Source organism: Protomyctophum parallelum (genome assembly GCF_964188405.1).
Source record: "Protomyctophum parallelum genome assembly, chromosome: 6".
NCBI classification, from domain to species: Eukaryota; Metazoa; Chordata; class Actinopteri; order Myctophiformes; family Myctophidae; genus Protomyctophum; species Protomyctophum parallelum.
In genome coordinates this window covers 9,106,213-9,126,473 of record NC_139701.1, presented here as the reverse complement: position 1 = coordinate 9,126,473, position 20,261 = coordinate 9,106,213, and the positions used below count along the sequence as shown (strand labels likewise).

The window sequence follows — 20,261 nt, the reverse complement described above, 5'->3', positions numbered from 1 at the left end:
TTTGGACCTGAAATAGTTTATCGTCCTCATAGTCATAGGTCATTTTAGGCTAATCATCATCGCTAACTAAACAACTGTATTTCTATTTCATGATTTTTTTTAATTGGGGCAAATGTAAATGTAAAAACTACAGTATATTTGCAATACAATTGGCTATGGCATCTGTCCACTTGTACACAATGGCAAAACACGTGTGAAACACATACATATACTGTATTCCTATACGTATCGTAGATAAAGTCCACACACAAATAAAAACTAAAAATGGTTAATATCAAAATATATTTTATTCTGGACTTTTTCTTCTTCCACTGATCGGATTAAATCGTCAACAGATCGATGTGACTCAAGATGAAGTTGGGGGGGGGGGGGGGGGGGGGGGGGTGCTGCATGGGACGCTCTTTATTGTGGCCACAGCTGTAAAAGTTGACTCAGCAGGGTGTCAAGTATAATGGACAGCCAAACGACATGGTTGTATTTACATATAGGCACAACAGATTTCATCATGAGCTGCTCTTCCTCGTGGGACAGAATCCAATATAATTTTGGGCTGTAGAGTGAAACTAAATCAGTCTGTGGGAGAATACTATTAAAGAAGATATGGGATTCTCTCACCGGGACGTTTTCATTAACTCTTGTCTCATGACTTGCTGACACCCATGTCAAGTGCTTTGGGTTATTAAACATGGGACAACAAAAAATACAAAATTCTGACACAGAAAACAATGAGGGACAACACATACAAACGTACAAAAATGCTATCAACTCTTTCGTAAACCGAGGCAAGGGGGGAAATAATAGTCCTTGTTTTTGTGGCGGGGCTCCTACACACTTGCATGCTTGCAAAACTTTTGTTTTATTTGGAAGCCAAGTATTGTTGTAAGGGGTTTTTTTTTCTGTTTTGCTTCCTTGTGCACTCTGACACTAGGCGGCTTCCTAGAATTAATTTAGCACAAACATTGTACATTTCTCTTCACCGGAGCACACAAATGGAGGAACACATCTCATGCAAGGTGCCTCCAAGCATTAACCACTTAAGCCCTGTAAAAAAGAAATCTACCTAAAATTCACAATGCTCAATCTACAGGCGCACGTGTTGCGTCGACATGTGAGCTTGAAGATTGGCTATTGTCCAATGAATTTGCAAAATCTTTCACTGACCAGCTGCCCAAAGTATGAATACCAGGGTTGAAGTGGTTAATGGTTTCTCCCACCCCTAAAAACATCTCAGCTGAGTTTGACTAAAATTACAGTCAATAAGTGTCAATGTAACAAAAATCATTCAACTTAAAGAACACGCTGTACATTATCACCGCCAATAAATCGTCATCAGTTGACTTTAATCTACAAAGAAATTACAAAAAAGTTTGTACTTTTTAAATCTTTTTTAAAAGAGTATAAAATGTCCAGTCCAGGGAACATCATAATAAAATGTGTTAGAATTCAGGTGGGCGAGAACGAAACATTAACGGAGGGTAAATGAAACACATTAATGGAATACCTTGACATTTTGAATTTTTTGTTTATTTTTCTTCATCAGCCACTTGTCTGATGGGAAAAAGTTTCAATATTTGATCTTCAGCGATATTTTAAACCTGTCAGCACCATCAAAATGTAGTTTGTCTGGTTTCAACAGGAACCTCCATTACTTCTTTAAAAAGACCATAGCGTTCTTTAGCCAATTTACTACAGATAAGGGATACTTTGCACTGCTGACAATCATTTTCCAAAGCGTGCGTGGGGGGGGGGGGGGGACAAAGCCAAGTATTCTGCTGTTTTGGGTTTGTAAAATAATCTTCAATCATAAGACAATTTTATGGTGGAGAAATGCATACTGTTGTGCGTTAATAATGTAAACATTATTAAATTACAAAAATAATTTTGCTGACTTGTTGTTCAATTGACATGAAATATGTTGGGTTGTAATTAGATTTTCAAATGGCTTCCTCGATTTGGAAAATGGTCACCAGTAATGTAAAATATACATGATTTGTATAAATGGGCTGACCAGGATGCTAGTGGTAATTAGCAACAAAGTAAACCCAATACTTCACAGGTGTGCCCTCAGTACTTATTTCCTCTCTGCACCAAATATCTTTGCCGAAAATAGCTGATCTACAAGTAGATCTATTTTCACCAAATGTTTTGCCCCGGAATTGGGACACTAGTAGGGCTCATGTGGTTACAAAATTATTATTTTTTTAGTTTTTGGACAGCTATAAGTGCAAATGAAAAAAGTCTTTACCATGACAAGTGCCTGGTGAAACGGGACAGACCAAACTTTAAAAGGCCTAAATGTGACCTGGGGCTGATTACCCAAGAGCATCCTAGTGCTAAGATCATCCATTATACTTCAATGGAAAAACCTTCACGCCAATATCATTTTTGGCTGCATTTACACGAGAGACCAAGTCTGAACACGGATAGGATCTTTCCAACGCGCTCCAAAAAGGAAGTGAACACGCAGATTGCAATTTATTTCACTTCCTATAACTTCCGGTGTAAAGGCAGCCTTTTTGAAAAACCGTAACTTTCAAGTGTCTACATGGGGGCCACTCACTGATGATTACCACTTAACATGATTAGCTGACAACAACTTTACTATTTAAAGTACTTCACCCACTTCACCGCTTACCTACCCAGTGGTGTCGTTGACACAGAGAATTTGTGTTTGTAAAAGATTCCTTAACAAAATATACAAAAGATATATAATTATAAAAAAGAAAAGAAAACTTGATGAATGGAATTAATCAGAGACCTGATTTAACAACAGCATAACTATCTCGAAAATAAGTCCATAAACTCCAAAACGCAGCTCATGTAGGGCTTCAAAGTTTTTTCAGTGCCATCCCAAAATATGACCATTGAAGAAGTAAATGCACATTTTACACTTATGGCTAAATCGGCTCATGCACGAAAGACGCACGTGACTGCGTGATCACCTGCATGTGAATGAGCTCCAGTTGAATGCTACTTGCTCAGATCGTGGTTTTAGCCACGGATAAGGGCAGTTTGGGTGGATTTTGGTCAATCAAATGTAATTATTAATTAATATTGGCTAAACCGTGGGGAAATACATTAATCACATCCATCTAGTCTTATAGCTTTTAAAAAGCACGAAATCTTGGCGCGAGTGCGTTAGTAGTATCTTAAAATTACGTAATTTTCCATCAGGCACAAATTAGCCGCCCTCTACACGTTGCTGGCATGGGGTCCTGGCTTCATGGCTGTGCATTCTTCGCTCGTGAATATCATGGTTTTAACTGAGAAGAAAGAACGTTTATCTTTGTCTTCTGTGATGATATTTAGTAGACTTTTTTCAGCGGACTTCGGCAGAAGATAATCTAAACTATAATATGAGTGGTGTTTTGGATTTTATGGACAGATTTCTTTAATGTAGTTTTTCTATTAATTCCATGCAACAAGTTTTTCTTCATTTTTGGATTCCTCAATCAATGTTAAGGAACGTTTTACAAACTAAAATTATCTTTGGGTCAAAGACACCACCGGGAAGGTAAACAATAGAAATAAAGTAATTTCTTGGGTGAAGTACTCATTTAACAGAGTTGAGAGTATCATTGTGACTGAGATGAAAAGGCCACTTTGATAACAGCAAACTGGTCAACTGGATTAATGGAAAGGTGGCACTGAATCAGATTCAATTCCATTTTAAATTTCTTTTGTCTGGTCAGTTATATGGCTCAATCTTACATACAGTACAGTACATACACTACAGACTGCACGATGAGTGAGTTTCTTCTGGTTTTGTAATGTTGCCAAATAAGATATTAGCGTGCACAAGTCTATGACGATAGCAAGACGGCAGTGAGTGACCACTTGAGACTTTCCAGTTCATCATAGGTCACTACGCAGAATGCAGAGCGGCTTGGGTGTTTGTATGGGCTTGAGATTGAACTTGGTCGTCAGAGGTGACATCCCCCAAGAGAAAACAGCCCTGCTCAGTCATAACAGAGCTGAAATCTCCCAAGAGAGAACAGCCCAGAGCGGCCATGACAGAGCTGACGTCCCTCAAGAGAGAACAGCCCTGACTCGAGCAGCCATGACAGAGCTGACGTCCCCCAAAGGAGAACAGCCCTGAGCAGCCATGACAGAGCTGACGTCCCTCAAGAGAGAACAGCTCAGAGCGGCCATGACAGAGCTGACGTCCCTCAAGAGAGAACAGCCCTGAGCAGCCATGACAGAGCTGACGTCCCCCAAGAGAGAACAGCCCTGAGCAGCCATAACAGAGCTGACTTCTCCCAACGTAGAACAGCCCTGATCAGCCATGACAGAGGAGGGAACAACCGTTTCTCATCTTCTTCTCTGTGATATACCCAGGCACATACATACCTAAAGGTGAATAATACGGCAGCAGTCCAGTCCACAAGGGGGGTGTAGGTAAAAATGTCTAGATCGATCAAATAGTGCACAAAGGAACCATGTTTCAGACAATGGTTTTAAAGCATCTTCTGTCCTGTGCGCCCAGGGGGGAGTCCAGAGAACGTCCTCTGTTGAAAAACACAACTGAAGAAGCCAAAAAATACAGCTACTGAATTTAGATGCCTTTAGATGTTAAACCCATGACAGTCGTAGAAACTATTGAAAAATATAGAAAACAATTTAAAACTGATTAATCAGTAAGTTCGCCACATTGGTTTGAAATCACAATGAGGACACTTATCAAGTTTTGAGAGCTGTTTTGGTGTGTGTACTGTGTGTGTGTGTGTGTGTGTGTGTGTGTGTGTGTGTGTGTGTGTGTGTGTGTGCTCCACGTTATGCTACTCTGATCTGACCCATACCTGGCCCCTAAAGATAAAAAATATAAAAACACTGAAATAAGAGATTTGAAATTCAAAAACCTGTCTGCCATTCTGTTACATAGTGGAGAAGTTGATATGTCTGCACATTGAGATCCAACTACCAACAAAGACCAACACTTATTCTTTTTTTCAATCTTTTTTCAATTTTGATAATGATTCTGATGATGACAATGATGAGCATGGTTTAAAAAAGCAAAATAGCTTCCAAATTTTGGTACATATATGGATCTGTTATTCTTTTCTCTTTTTTGTCTTTTTTTTTTTTGTCTTTTTCATATTTGTCTTTTTTTTTAAACACGTCCCTTCCACATCTCTGTCAGAGTCTTTGCAGATAAGAGAAAGAGGGTTCCGCCTCCATCCTGTCGTCTATCCATCCTTGCGGCTGGACCTGCTGTGTCGGGTTGCTTCCTTCCTGTTCCTGTTTCTCCTGCTTCCTGTCTGTCAGTGGGCGGGGCCATGGTAGTGGGCATGAGCAGTACACGGGGCAGGCAGGGACAGTCATTTGGCTATGTACACATTCATGGTCGGTCCATGGCTTCCAACAAGCAGCACTATTTCCGAAGGTCTAATACACATACCTGTAAAAAAAAGAAGAAAAAAAAAGATAAGTAGGTCGGGAGTGGCTTATTGTCGGTATCAGCCGGTAACATGCGTGAGTCTGTCCCCGTTACAACGCGCTAGACTAGACCCCTGGGAGATGGATGATGAGTTGACCGCTGAGTTGGCGGTGCCCACTGCCCAGGATCGAACCCATGAACTTGTGTTCCAAAGGTAAGAGCTCTACTGACTGAGCTACACGCTGGACACAGATATGTTGAGAATTAAACCTAAGGTAAGAGCTCTACTGACTGAGCTACACGCTGGACACAGATGTTAAGAATTACACCTAAGGTAAGAGCTCTACTGACTGAGCTACACGCTGGACACAGATGTTAAGAATTAAACCTAAGGTAAGGGCTCTACTGACTGAGCTACACGCTGGACACAGATATGTTGAGAATTAAACCTAAGGTAAGAGCTCTACTGACTGAGCTACACGCTGGACACAGATGTTAAGAATTAAACCTAAGGTAAGGGCTCTACTGACTGAGCTACACGCTGGACACAGATGTTAAGAATTACACCTAAAGTGAGTAAATGGAAAAGGGTAATTTGAATATGATTGGAAAGGCACGGTCGCAGGAGGAGATAATGATCTCAAACTGATGGGGAGGGACTTACTGATCCATCTGAGGCGCTGGCTCCCACTTTATCCCCGGCTGCATTCCAGCACACTTCAAAGATCCCTCCTGTCCCTCTGTAACTGTGAACTAGTGCACCGGTCTGGAGACACACACAGGTGGAAAGACAGAAGGCTTTATTGGCACACAGTTTTACAAGTTAAAAAATAAATGAGGTGAAATTCGTTTTTGTGCAAAGAAATTTGTTTAGTGTGCATATCGAAGCCACGGGTGAGTCTTAACCGGCCACGTATGTGTTTTAACCAGCCACGTATGTCGGAGCCACGGGTGAGATTTAACCGGCCACGTATGTGTTTTAACCGGCCACATATGTCGGAGCCACGGGTGACATTTAACCGGCCACATACGTCTGACTAACAATATATGCCCCCCGTGTTTCACCCCCATTCTGAATTCCCATAGAATAAAATATTGCGTCAAATAATAACTGTTCCAAAAATAAACAAATGATCTCGGCGGTTTCACTCATATGGAAATGAAGAATCAACTGACTGTGAGAAATCTCTAATGTTACTGCCACTGAATTAGTAAAAGTTTAGCTGGAAACAGACTGTATCAAATATGAGTGACTGACTATCATAAATGATAGACGGCCACCCACCCGTCAATATCGCCAAGACACGTTTGTTTATTTTTGGACCACAATGCTTTTATGAGACTTTTTTAAAGAAACCCAATGTTATTCTTGTTATAGAGAAAATACTTCTGGGAACCAGGGGATGAGCAAGTCACGTCAGGACTTCTGTGCTCTATAGACACACACAAGAGTGAAACAACAGGTAACCACTTGAACCCCAGCATGCCTATTCTGGAGGAAACATTTGCCAAAAACAGCAAGCTTATAGATCGGCCATTTTTGATTATGAGATTTGGTGTAAGCGCGGGGGGACCTTTCTGTTTGGATATTTGGTCTGTCAAGGCCAGAAAGTAGTTTTTTGCCACTCAGTAGGCGTTCCCGCATAACGTCCAGGTATGAAGATGTCACGAGCATACCCTCTATTCTAAGTGCTTTGAAATGTAAGGCTACACTACAGTGTTACACAAACCCATCAAAGGTAGTAGATCACCAGCTCCAAACGCACCACGAAGCGGTGTTGCCACACTTGGCGTGTTGCCCTACGCACAGTGGGTACTGTGACTGTGAGTAAGCCTATAGCGGCGGTACTGCCAAAATAACTAAAACTAGAAAAAGTGCCCTTCTGGGCACAGGTCTCCACCAGGATAGGAATGTAGGACATTGCAGCTTGCCTTCATCTGGTGGTTGGATAAAAGGGCAACAAAAGTAAAAAATCTGAAAGACCGGTTTCGTTGAATGGCTCTAGAGAGACTGTGTACCAATTTGCGCGATGTTTGGACAAAATCTGTAGTTGTACTGTGCAAAAACTTGTTTTGCACAAAGCGGCCTCCTGGTGGCGCTATAACAGGCCGTTCTGGAAAGTTTGGGGCAGAGGTTCATCGTTGGCATCCAGGGAGTGTGTGTGCAAAATTTGGCATCGACCGGGTTAACGGTGGCCGAGATTAGCTGCTCACGGACACACACACACACACACACACACACACACACGGACGGACGGACACACGGACGGACGGACGGAGTGCAAAACATACTCTCCCCCCATGCCTTCGGCCTGGTGGAGACAACTAAGAGTCAAAGACACCAATATAACATCCAGAAAGTCACTCTCCTGCACATGATAGCGTACCTGCGTGTTCCAGATGTGGACACACTTGTCGAAGGAGCCGCTGGCCAGGTGCCTGCCGTCGGGGCTGAAGGCCACGCTGTAGACGGGCTCCTGGTGCTTGGTCAGCGTGTGGATGCAGATGCCCCGCTCCACGTCCCAGAGACGCACCGTGGAGTCAAACGACGCGCTGCACAAACACAAGAGCATGACATGGATTATAGTTCTCAGTCGACCACGACTGATTTCAGTCATTTGGATTCTGGAGATGCCAGCATTTCTTCTATTTAAGCATACGCGAATAAGCCAAAGTATTCTACTCTACAAGCTCTCATGTGTCTGTGACGCATTGAGAGCTTGTGGAATAGACTACTTTTGCTTATTTTAAGATCAGAGCATTTAAAGTGATCAAACTAGCATTATGTGCAGAAGCATCTTCCATAAACCCCTATGTTCTTGGATATTTCATATAAAAGCAAAGGTTAAAGCCTCAGTATGTGAGGAACAATATATTGTATTATTACTAAAACATCGTAATTTAATTTACATATCGTGTTCATTGTTTAGGAAACGGTGCTGGCAGTGTGGGGGCACACTGTTTCAGTCGTGAGATTTCATGTTGCTTTAATCCATGGGATGAGATGGGAGGATAAGTGTGGATGCAGATGCCTCGTGCCACGGTGCGCTGCACAAAGACAGAGGCGACGGGAGGATGAGAGAGAGACGTTTAAATGTTTTTCTGTGAAAAGGCTAAGAAACCCCTTGGTTGTACAGTTTAGCGAGCTTGTAAATAAACCAGACAGTGGCCTTGTGGTTAGAGTGTCCGCCCTGAAACTGGGAGGTTGGGGGTTCGATCCCCGGCCGGGTCATAACAAAGACTGTAAAAATGGGACCCAATGCCTCCCTGCTTTTACAATGGGTAGAATTGGGGGTCAAATAAACTAATGATTCCCGAGTGCGGCGCACGCTGCGGCTCACCTCTCCAAGAGATGGGTCAAATGCGGAGAACAAATTTCACTGCGGTAATGTGTGTGACTAATTGTACAACTTTGACTTTGGACTTTTGGACCCACACAGAACAAAACCCCTGTGCTTTTTGTTAAAAAGCGCTTAAACCTCTCACAATCAGTGTCGTTTCAGAGCATCGTTCAACATTTTAGTTGACACCGGATTTTTTAAACCAGCGTATCCACTTTGGTTCGCTGTACCTTCTACCAGAGGGCAGAAGTACAAACTTCTCATGTAGTAGAACATGGGAATTTCTCTGAATTTCAGGGAAAGGAAGAAAGTCATTGATGCTGCATGCTCGACCTGCACAATTTCAAACCTGAAAGCTCCGCCCAGGGTTAACCATTTAACCCCTCTATACCTTTACACGCGTACACACCTGGCTAGCATGAGGTTAGCACTGGGGTTGTTGGTTCCAGGCCCCGTGGGGCTCCATTTGATGGTGTAGATCTCTTTACTGTGGGCCTGCAGGTCATGGACACACGAGTCCTGCTTCATACTCCAGATCTGCAGCCACAAGGGGGAGACATTTCACTGTGACAGCCAGGTAAAGGTTTACCAGAATTGTCACATTATAAATGGTCAAAATAAACAGGCTTCAATGTTTCAAGTAGAAGGAGACTGGCTTTTCTGTGCGCTCACCTTCAGCGTCATGTCGTCTGAACAGGAGGCTAACAGGTTACCTGTGGGGTCCCACTTGATTGCATTCACTTCATTCTGTGGAAAGGAATTAAGAGGACAGGCATGAGGAGAATGAAGGACGTAGGTGCCACAAAAAACAGACGCTCATTTACATTCACATAAATTGGCGACCCCCTGAGGGGTCACGACCCACAGGTTGAGAACCCCTGCACTAGGGGACGGTCACAACACAATCTCTGTCCTACATTGACCTTTGACCTCGCGTACGGCTCAAGCTGCATTTAGGGCGCGTTCGGAAATGCGCCCTGAACGCACTGGTGTGCTCTCTTGTCGTTCGTTTATTCAGTGCACTCAGTGCGTTGTCGTTCGAAAATCCATTGCGCTGCACACCGGGTGTGCACGCATTGAGCGACCCTACCCTGAAGCTGAGGTTGTCCGGTGTGATTCGTGTGAATGCGTCACAGCTGTGGTCGTTCGGAAATAAGGCACACTGAACGCACTCTGTGACGTCACCGCCCACCACACTCAACAAACTGACCACATTCCCGGTGCGCGTTTCCGAACGCGCCCTTATTCTCCAACACGTTTCAACGGTCGCGGTTACACATTTAAGTTGACAATTAATTATCACACAAATAATTGCGATTAACGATTGAATTGTGTTTTTGGCTTTGGAAATTGGAACAGCCTTTTAGGCTTTGTAATAAAAAAGTGCACAGGGTAGATATGACAATTAACTGAAATATACCAAGACATTACTGGCATTTAAAAAAAGATATACCGGTATATATTTTTTGTATGAATATTTTTCACCATGGACACAATTATGACAAAATAGTTTCTAGATTATCTCCAATAATTGCGATTAGACGATTATTATGTAATAATTGTGACAACCCTGAAAAGAAGCGGCAGATGAATCCATAGGATCAACCAGCAGAGGTCAGCAGTACAGGAATACACAACAAGTGTGTGTGTGTGTGTGTGTGTGTGTGTGTGTGTGTGTCGAAATAAATAGAAAAGGATCACGGGCCCTGGGCTGGTAGTCCGACCTGGCAGCATGTCGCGGGTTCGAGTCCCGACGACCTTTGTTCTGTACTGTTCAGTGTTCATCTATCAATAAAAAGGCAAAAAGCCCCAACAATATCTTTAAAAAAGAAAAAAATAGATCACGTCACACGTCTCAGACTCACCGTGTGTCCCTGGAATGTTTTGATGGGTCTGTCCTGGCCCAGTTTACACACATGGATACACATGTCTGTACTGCAGGAGGCAAACGTGTTGTTGTTCTGCCAGTCGACGTCTAGGGCCGGCGCTGAGGAGGGGAGAGGAGGAGGAGGAGAGACCATGTGGGTCAAAACGTTGTACGTCGAAACCAATAGTGAATAATACTAACAATAGAGACGTAATTTCAAATCCTACCCCCCCCCCCCTTTATAAATTCCCATAGACATTTATTTTTTCAAATAAGAACCATGTTCAGAAAATAAATAAATGATCCCAGCGGTTTCACTCATATGGATATGAAGATTCAACTGACTACACTAATGTTATTGCTGCCGAATTAGTAACATTTTCGCTAGAAACTATAGAGACTGTATCAAATATGAAATAAATAATGCGATAGAGACACCTCCCCGATAATATCGCAGAGACCGTTTGTTTATTTTTGGACCACAATTCTTATAAGAAGACTTTACCTCTGCAAAAACAAATGAGGGACTGACGTCAGGACTTCGACCTTACTACCAACATAGTCTAAAACAGCATTTTAAACATTTAAACCTATGACAAAAACTATTCACTTAAATTGATAATGAAATGTTATGCTTCTCTTGGAAGGCTTGCCCACTAGCCTGACGACTGAATAGAGCGTCGCTGTCCCGCCCCCTTTCATGACGACGAGTGGCCCGGAAGAGAATTTCCAATACATTTTCCCCATAGACGTTTCAGAAAGTATTTATTTAAAGACCTGTAAGCCTCAGACAAAGCCAACTCAAATGGTGACTAATCATGACAATAAACAACTTGTTTTGGGTCGAACAAATAATTAGAAAGATGAAAAACAGCAAAACATGTGTTGTACCCTGCCCTTTTTCTTCTTCTTTCTAATTATTTGTTCGTTCCCATTTGTCAGCAGCCGAGTTGGCTTACAGGTCTTTACATAAATACTTTCTGAAACATCTCAACATGACAAAAATGATGGGAAATTCTCTCCGGGGCGCTAGTCGGGGCGGAAATGCAACGCTCTATGATGAGATGAACACAGGTGTGCGACTGTGCGTTATCACGTACCTGAATGGAAGGGAAACTGCTGTTTGGCTTCCCCTGTATGGGCATCCCATATGATTGTTGTCTAGAACACACACACACACACACACACACACACACACACACACACACACACACACACACACACACACACACACACACACACACACACACACACACACACACACACACACACACACACACACACACACACACACACGAAAAAGAGAACAGGATTCGTGTTAAATACATAACACAGCGTTGTGCTGTGATCAAATCAAACAGCACAACAATCCTTGGGGACAGTGTAATTGTACTTACTTTTAACACATTTCAATGTTATTATTCTCAATAGTTTCTTAGCTGATATAATAAATAGCATGACACTTAAATCTGTTCCAGCCATCCAATTGTGAAGAAAACGTAACCCGACACAGAAACAGCTTGGAAGACACGGTCGCTTACCTTGTCTACCCCTGCACTGAGAATGAAGTTTCCTTTTTTATTCCACTTAAGAGCAAAGATGGGTCCTTTATGTTGACCAAGTGTACTGGCCAAGTTACCTATGAAACAAAACATGTAGGATGAGAAGGAGAAGAAGAAAAGGAGATTAAAAGAGAGTATTGTTTCTACTTTGAGATATTTGTAGCCGAACACAGAGTAATATTGAACTGTACAAAGCATTGATTGATTTGAGCAACCAAACTAAAGCTAATTCCTTTATTGATATACACAAATGTGCCTCTAGATGGCAGTCTCTGCACAGCTTAAAGCAAACTCTAGAGACCTGTTGACAAAACCATTATCCCGTTCAAATATCCTGATGAAATGCAGGACCTGTGTTAGTTTGCTGGTCTTACCATCCTTGGTCCATATCCTGGCAAAGCCATCATAGGAACCTGTTGCTAGTAGTGTGCCCTCACTCTGTCAAAGAGAGGAAGGAGACGTTAGAAAAATACATATTTTGTGTGTGAAAGCGTGAGGCTTGTGTACTCATGAATTAAAGCAAAATAAAATCTAATGGCTGAAAATGTATTGTTATTGATGGCATTTAGGTATCATTGTTCTGTGTTGCTGTTCCCCATACAGCCAACACAGTTGAAGAAATCACAGATTTGAGTCATTTAGTTTGTTACTGTGAGAGTGAGGTCTAGCCAACACCAACTCGGGATTCCTGGATCGCTGCCCTCCACAATTTCCTATCTGACGTCAGGTTCTACAGTGTTGTTAGCTAAGCTCCCGCAGTACGTCTATGTACTGTACTGTAGGTGCTACGCTTATTTCCACCTCCTGGCTTTGCCCTGGGTTGGCTCCCATAGAGTCAATTTACTTGCCTCAAGTCCTGGCCTGGGTGCCTGGCGCAGTGCCCTGCCAGCCTCATCCTTCTCAAGTTCTCTCTCTGACTGTCTGTGACGCGTGGTAGGTCCCCATAGAGGTCGTCCACATTTCTGATGCGGTCTGTCCATGTGACACCTAGTGCCATTCGTAACATTGTACATTGTGTATACTCTCTTTCCTGTTGTACTGTGAGGGTCCATGTCTCGGCCCCATACAGCAGTACTGACTCCTTTACCTTTGCGTTTATGACATTTCGGAGACCATTCATGTTTATGGAAGATGTTTCTAAACCTTCTATTACTAGTTTGAGAACTTTAAATACTCTTTAATCTTAGAATAACAAATATCCTAATCTTAAAATAACAAAATAACCGAAAATAGACAATCTATAAGCTCACAACACGTGACAGTGTGACATGCTGTGAACGGTCCGCAACATGCTTCCATAGAAGACATATTGTGGAATCCAGATGACTGAAATCGGTCGTGGCCGGGGCGACTGAGAACTTTAATCCACGTGTACTTACATTCCAATCTAGCGAAGTAACGTCTTTGTTGCTGGGGACGTCCTGTCCTCCCTCCCGTATGCAGTGTCTCAGGACCAGCTGTGTGGAGCTGCTCGTACTGTTTTCACTCAGATTCCAGATGCGAGCCGTCGAGTCCCCGGACCTGAGAACAGACAATTTGCGATTTTACAATTTAGGCATTTAGCAGCGCTCTTAACCCATTCTGACCTGAGATCAGATTCTAAAAATGTCTATTACATCCTGACAGTTTCATTATTAACCCATTCTGACCTGAGATCAGATTCTAAAAGTGTCTTCGATTTTTCAAAAATAGCAGACCTACAAGCTCGTATCGCGCCACTCGGTGGCGCGATATGAGCTTGTAGATCTGCTATTTTTCAATAGCTAAAGCATAACATGATGCTGACACCAAAATGGGTGCCCGGTCAGAATGGGTTAACCCATTTTGACCTGGGAACGATTCTGCAAATGTCTTCTAAATTCTGACTGTTTTCTTGAAAAGGCTGTTTTTCTATGTCAGTCGTTCTCAAACACTTGCATGTCACTTTTCACGATTCTTCAATAATAGCAGACCTACAAGCTCGTATCTCGCCACTTGGTGGCGCGCTATGAGCTTGTAGATCTGCTATTTTTCAATAGCTAAAGCATTACATAATGCAACACCAAAAGGGGTTCCCACCCAAAATGGGTTAATCCAGAGCGATTTACAGTAAACAAGAACAACAGAGACACACGCAGTAAATAAGTTTGGAGTGAAAGACTTCACTCACCCGGACGCCAGCAGATCGCTGACGGGGTTCCATGCGCAGATGAAGACCTCCGACTCGTGGCCTCTCAGAACCATGGCCTTGTTCTGGGGGATCTCCACATCTCCATCCACCTCCATCAGGTCCGCGTGGTTGTCTAGCAGGGAGGTGAAAGCACCAGTGAAGGGGAAAGAAACTGGAATTCAAATCATGGTTTTCTAGCAGGGAGGTGAAAGCACCAGTGAAGGGGAAAGAAACTGGAATTCAAATCATAGTTTTCTAGCAGGGAGGTGAAAGCACCAGTGAAGGGGAAAGAAACTGGAATTCAAATCATGGTTTTCTAGCAGGGAGGTGAAAGCACCAGTGAAGGGGAAAGAAACTGGAATTCAAATCATGGTTGTCTAGCAGGGAGGTGAAAGCACCAGTGAAGGGGAAAGAAACTGGAATTCAAATCATGGTTGTCTAGCAGGGAGGTGAAAGCACCAGTGAAGGGGAAAGAAACTGGAATTCAAATCATGGTTGTCTAGCAGGGAGGTGAAAGCACCAGTGAAGGGGAAAGAAACTGGAATTCAAATCATGGTTGTCGAGCAGGGAGGTGAAAGCACCAGTGAAGGGGAAAGAAACTGGAATTCAAATCATGGTTGTCTAGCAGGGAGGTGAAAGCACCAGTGAAGGGGAAAGAAACTGGAATTCAAATCATGGTTGTCGAGCAGGGAGGTGGAAGCACCAGTGAAGGGGAAAGAAACTGGAATTCAAATCATGGTTGTCTAGCAGGGAGGTGAAAGCACCAGTGCAAGAGAAATAAACTAGAATTCTTAAAAGGAACCCTGGCTAATAAGAGAAATATGCCTTAAAACATTATACTTGCCCTCTACAACTAAAATAAAATAAATAAAAACACCTTCAATATTGTATTTCTTTCATAAATAAAGAATCTTTCACTCAATAGGAACTGCTCCTGTTGCAAGTTGATGATGTCATGTGTCTATATGGTCCAGCCCTATGGAATGCATATGCTAATAAAAAAACAACTTAATACTTCCTAAGGATAATAATGAGCATCAAAGCAATATTTTAAATACTTTGTATGGATGGCTGGACCACACATGGACATTATGACATCATCAACTTGCGACAGGTTCAACACAATCCAAATTGTTCTTTTTTTTTTTTTTTTTTTTACTTTAAATTTTTATCCCACGATTTTGTAACCCAGTTTTCTTTTCACCCAGTGCCAATTATCTAATGTAATCCTGGGCGCTACACTTCCTCTGCCAACCTGGGGGGGCAGCGGACTGACCTCATGCCTCCTTCTATGCATGAGGAGTCCAAGCTGCTTCTTTTCACCTGACAGAGGGGAATTTCCCCGGCCGGACGTAGCGCGTGGAAGGAACACGTTATTCCGACCAGTTCCTTTCCCCTCCATTGCGGCTGGCCAGGGGGAGGTAGTTTTAGAGACCAGGATTACGGCATGTTTTTGTGAGGGTATCTACCCTAAGGGACACGGGGAGAGCATGCAAACTCCACACAGAAGGGCCCTATCGCCAACCCCCGCCTTGGGTATGAGCACTGATGACGCGGAGGAGGGAACACGCCCACAGCGCCCACAGCGTCCCCAGCGGGAATCGAACCCAGGACCTTCTAGCTGTGAGGCGACAGCACTACCAACTGTGCCACCGTGCCCCCTTTTTTTGTTTTTATTCCGCTTGCGTTGTCGCGACCCTCATGGGCAGACGTCTGCATTAATGGATGCCCGTCTGAAAGTACCCATTACAGTACCCAGTGAATCTCTTGTTACTCCACTCACTAGCTAAGGCGTGTGCTCCGTTCTCTTCCCCGTTGGTGGTGGTGGTGTTCTCTCCGTTCTTGGGGTTGTTGCCCGCCTGCATGCTGCCCCCGGTGGCCGAGGCCGGTGTCGAGGCGGCCGCCTGCTGCTGGGCCATCTTGTCGCGGTAGGCCTGTTGCCGCGTCTGCACCACGTCCGGCATCACCGCGTCGATCAGCGACAGAGACTCGATGGGCCGCCCGTCGAACAGCGTGCCGTCCTGAAGAGGAGGGGGTTTAGGCCGGTTACAAAACCTACAATATATCAGTGGTTCTCGAACATTTTCCATGTCAAGGACCCCCCAAATTGACACTTGCCTGCGGACCCCCATTTGAAAAGATTATTTCAGGGACCCCCATAAGAGAAGATTTTCACGGCTCTAGCAGTGATTCGTAACAGCGATTTATTTTTCAAGGATCCTCAGTTTGACATGGCTACATTTAATGGCATTTATATCTCTGGGACCCTAATTTATATAGTAAAATGAATGTTCATTTAACTCAGAGTGTACAAATGGAACCATGTATTACAATTACACTCTCCGAGTTACAGGCCCATAAGGGTACATTTGGTTTCATTTGTACATTCTCTGAGACTGAGTTACAGACCCATAAGGGTGAATTTGGTTCCATTTTGTACACTGAGTTACAGACCCATAAGGGTGAATTTGGTTCCATTTTGTACACTGAGTTACAGACCCATAAGGGGGAATTTGGTTCCATTTTGTACACTGAGTTACAGACCCATAAGGGTGAATTTGGTTCCATTTTGTACACTGAGTTACAGACCCATAAGGGGGAATTTTTGGTTCCTAACTATCATTTAGCTGAGGACCCCCTGGAACTCCCTCAAGGACCCCTGAGAGATGTAATGACATACAGTATGCAACTTGGTCTGTCACGGTTACAAATGTAACGATTCATTATCACACGAATAATTGTGATTAACGATTTATAATTGTGCTTTTGGCATTGCACATTGGAACATGTGAATAAAGAATACAGATTTGTATACATACGCTTGCTTTGAAATCTAAACAATGCACAGGGAAGATATGACAAATAACAATTAATTATTTTTATACTTAAAAATGCTTAAAACATTACATAAAAACATAAATAGCTGATCTACAAGCTTGTAGATCTGCTATTTCAGCTTTTTTCCACATGGAAACGATGACAAAATAATTGCAATTGTGAATTATCTCAAAGAATTGCTTTTCTGCAATTGTGTAATAATGTTTTGTGAAAGGCCTACTGTATATACAACTGGAATTGTCTCCTGGGAAAGCCCACGGCTCTGAACATCTCCTTTAAGAGGTGAGTCCTTATAGAGCACATTACCCTGCAGTTACACTAGGTTTATCTCTCTCTAAGAAGAGGTCAGTCCTTATAGACAGAGCTTATAGAGGTATAGAGCACATTACCCTGCAGTTACACTAGGTTTTTATCTCTTTCTAAGAAGAGGTCAGTCCTTATAGAGGTACAATTTAGGCATTTAGCAGACACTATTAATCCAGAGTGATTTACAGTAAGGTATAGAACGTATTACACTGCTAAAACAGTGTTTATCTCCTCTGAGCGTTAATAAGCATATTACACTGTGTTTATTTTAAAGCTGGTGTGAGTGGACTCGCCTGACTTCTAACCGTCTCCTTCCTGATGTGTTTCCTGCTCATTATGTTCCCTAAATGCATGTCCCCGTGACCTGTAATACAGATCCGCTTTAGGAGCACATCGGCTCTGCTCTAAACGAGATGATCTATTCCTGCTGTAGTTGTCAGGAAATATATGTATTCAAGTATATTTTTTACTTTACATTCAGAATCTTCAGCATGCAGGACCTCACATTTTACCATTAAATAGTTTCTCATACCTGAGATACATCTTATCCTGAGATATAAGATATTCCCACGGATTATATAATAAATGTTGAAACAAAATGTGTTAAATAATAAATAAAAAGCCAAAATATTCCTAGAATGTTTCATCCATTCAATCATGTATGAATGCACATAAACTCTTGTTCCTCCAATAAAACTATACTACCGGTAATGTAGTATGCATGAATTAATCATTATTTATTCAGTCAAATTGTTTATACCTTCTTCAAAAAATACATTAACCCTTGCCTGGTAGTCATGTGTTACTATCACCAGGAGATGGCGGTAATGCACCAAAAGCTGTTTGCCAAACGTTTGCCCTCCAATTTCTAATCAGTAATGTAGAATGTGACCTACAAGTTCACAACATGTCACGATGCAATGTGTTGTGAGCTTATAGAACGGCTATTTTCACGACTTATTTTAAAATAATAAAAAAGGAACGGTTGTGGATATACCAACATACCGATTTCCACCCGACAGCAACAATTTGTAATAAAACAATTCCACATCTTCACGAGCACATCATTCACCATCAGACACGTTCATCCTTATCACATGCTCCTGATCAATGGTCAAAGCTAAACTCATTCTCCGCGCCGTTATCCTTTTCCACAGTGTTTCTTTTAATTATCCTCGTTTCCTTAGCCGCCTTCTCGGAGCTGCGTGGTTCTGATTTTAATAAACATTCTTTCCATCATCACTTATTGTCTCCATTTCACCCAGCAGCACCCTGCATATTTCTTGTTCAGCTGTTTCCTGTGTGCGTGTGTGAATTCAGCCCCCCGCCTTCTCTTCCTCTTTCACTCTGCTTATAATCTCATCATTTCTCTCCTTCTGCGATAATGCTGTCCCTGAGATCCAGACTAGACTCACAGGCTTCTCATTTAGGAGGTTCCCCACCACAGTCCTGTCTGTCTGTCCTTCTCTAACGGAGGCCTAATCTCATGTCTCATGACCCCCGTCTGGTGAATGGATGTGGAAGAGAGTCTCGATGGAAACCTCATTCTCTCCACAGAATCAACTGGAAATAACACGTTATAATTGAGTACAGTGTGTGTGTGTGTGTGTGTGTGTGTGTGTGTGTGTGTGTGTCACAATTATTACATAATCGTCTATTCACAATCATTTCAGATAATCACAATTATTTTTTTGCAATAATCGTCATAATTGTCAAAATGTTTAAAAAGCAGAAATAGCAGATCTACAAGCTTACAACGGGTCATGTAGATCAGCTATCTCTGCTATTTTTTTTATCCTTTTTAAAAGTTTAAAATTGTTAAATGTCAGTAATTTCTTTGTATATTTAAGTTACTTGTCGATATCTACCCTGTGCAATTTTTGATTAGGATGACCAATCTGAAAGTTCCAATTTCCAATGCCAAAAACACAATTAAATTGTTAATGGCAATTATTTGGCAACTTAAATTTGTAATCGTGGCAGCCATGCGTGCGTGCGTTGTCCAAGCACCTCGTTGATGCTGACTTCGGCCTCGACATACTGCAGGCCCTTCTGAATGATGCTGATGAGGGCAGCAGGGGGAACCAGAGCACCGTTGATGTTGGACTGGCTGATGTGGCTCTCTATGCCAAAGGTAAACGCTGAATGAGAAAACCCTGCAGAGACAGAGGCGGGAGGGAACATGGAATGAAGGCATGGTGGAGTGGATTGAAGAAAGATATGATTGATTGATTGATTTTTCTTTCATGTAAGTGTCTTGCTTCCAAGGAAGCCCAACCCCACGCAGAACAGGACACACTTACTTTCATTTTACATAAACAAAGACACTGAACCAACATGGCAGTTCACAATGATCAAAGGAATAACCGACTAACAACACCCAATCTTCATACATGGCAGATTACATAATTATAATTATACAACGTAAAATAAAATACAACATTGTGCCTGTAATATACATCAGGATTGATGTGATCCTTATTATTATTATGATGATTGATCAAACACGTGTCGTGCTGTAAGCTTGTATATCAGTATACTGTATGCGTCGTGCTGTAAGCTTGTATATCAGTATACTGTACGTGTCGTGCTGTAAGCTTGTATATCAGTATACTGTACGTGTCGTGCTGTAAGCTTGTATATCAGTATACTGTATGTGTCGTGCTGTAAGCTTGTATATCAGTATACTGTATGTGTCGTGCTGTAAGCTTGTATATCAGTATACTGTATGCGTCGTGCTGTAAGCTTGTATATCAGTATACTGTACGTGTCGTGCTGTAAGCTTGTATATCAGTATACTGTACGTGTCGTGCTGTAAGCT

The 20,261-nt window shown here is 42.5% G+C and overlaps 1 protein-coding gene and 1 long non-coding RNA gene across 9 annotated transcripts in view; one reads left to right on the top strand and one right to left on the bottom strand.

Moving 5' to 3' along the window:
- Positions 1–297: 297 nt before the first annotated feature.
- LOC310860796 lies at positions 298–5,190 on the top strand. The gene is made up of 2 exons (XR_014569434.1): positions 298–4,338; positions 4,381–5,190. It is a non-coding gene; the product is annotated as an uncharacterized lncRNA (long non-coding RNA).
- Positions 3,302–20,261, bottom strand: part of tbl1xr1a (TBL1X/Y related 1a) — a 58,917-nt gene continuing 41,957 nt past the window's right edge. For 7 of the 8 annotated variants that reach the window (XM_083767958.1, XM_083767960.1, XM_083767963.1 and 4 more), the window contains 13 exons: positions 19,451–19,596; positions 16,080–16,317; positions 14,297–14,450; positions 13,527–13,668; positions 12,522–12,585; positions 12,127–12,224; positions 11,686–11,746; positions 10,584–10,705; positions 9,391–9,465; positions 9,128–9,255; positions 7,765–7,930; positions 6,042–6,143; positions 3,302–5,398 (listed from right to left, as the gene is read on the bottom strand). In XM_083767958.1, the coding sequence (XP_083624084.1) occupies positions 5,372–5,398; positions 6,042–6,143; positions 7,765–7,930; positions 9,128–9,255; positions 9,391–9,465; positions 10,584–10,705; positions 11,686–11,746; positions 12,127–12,224; positions 12,522–12,585; positions 13,527–13,668; positions 14,297–14,450; positions 16,080–16,317; positions 19,451–19,596 (1,523 nt within the window). In that variant the 3' untranslated portion in view covers positions 3,302–5,371. The remainder of the gene's footprint in view (positions 5,399–6,041; positions 6,144–7,764; positions 7,931–9,127; positions 9,256–9,390; positions 9,466–10,583; positions 10,706–11,685; positions 11,747–12,126; positions 12,225–12,521; positions 12,586–13,526; positions 13,669–14,296; positions 14,451–16,079; positions 16,318–19,450; positions 19,597–20,261) is intronic. The other variant, XM_083767964.1, reaches the window with a different exon arrangement.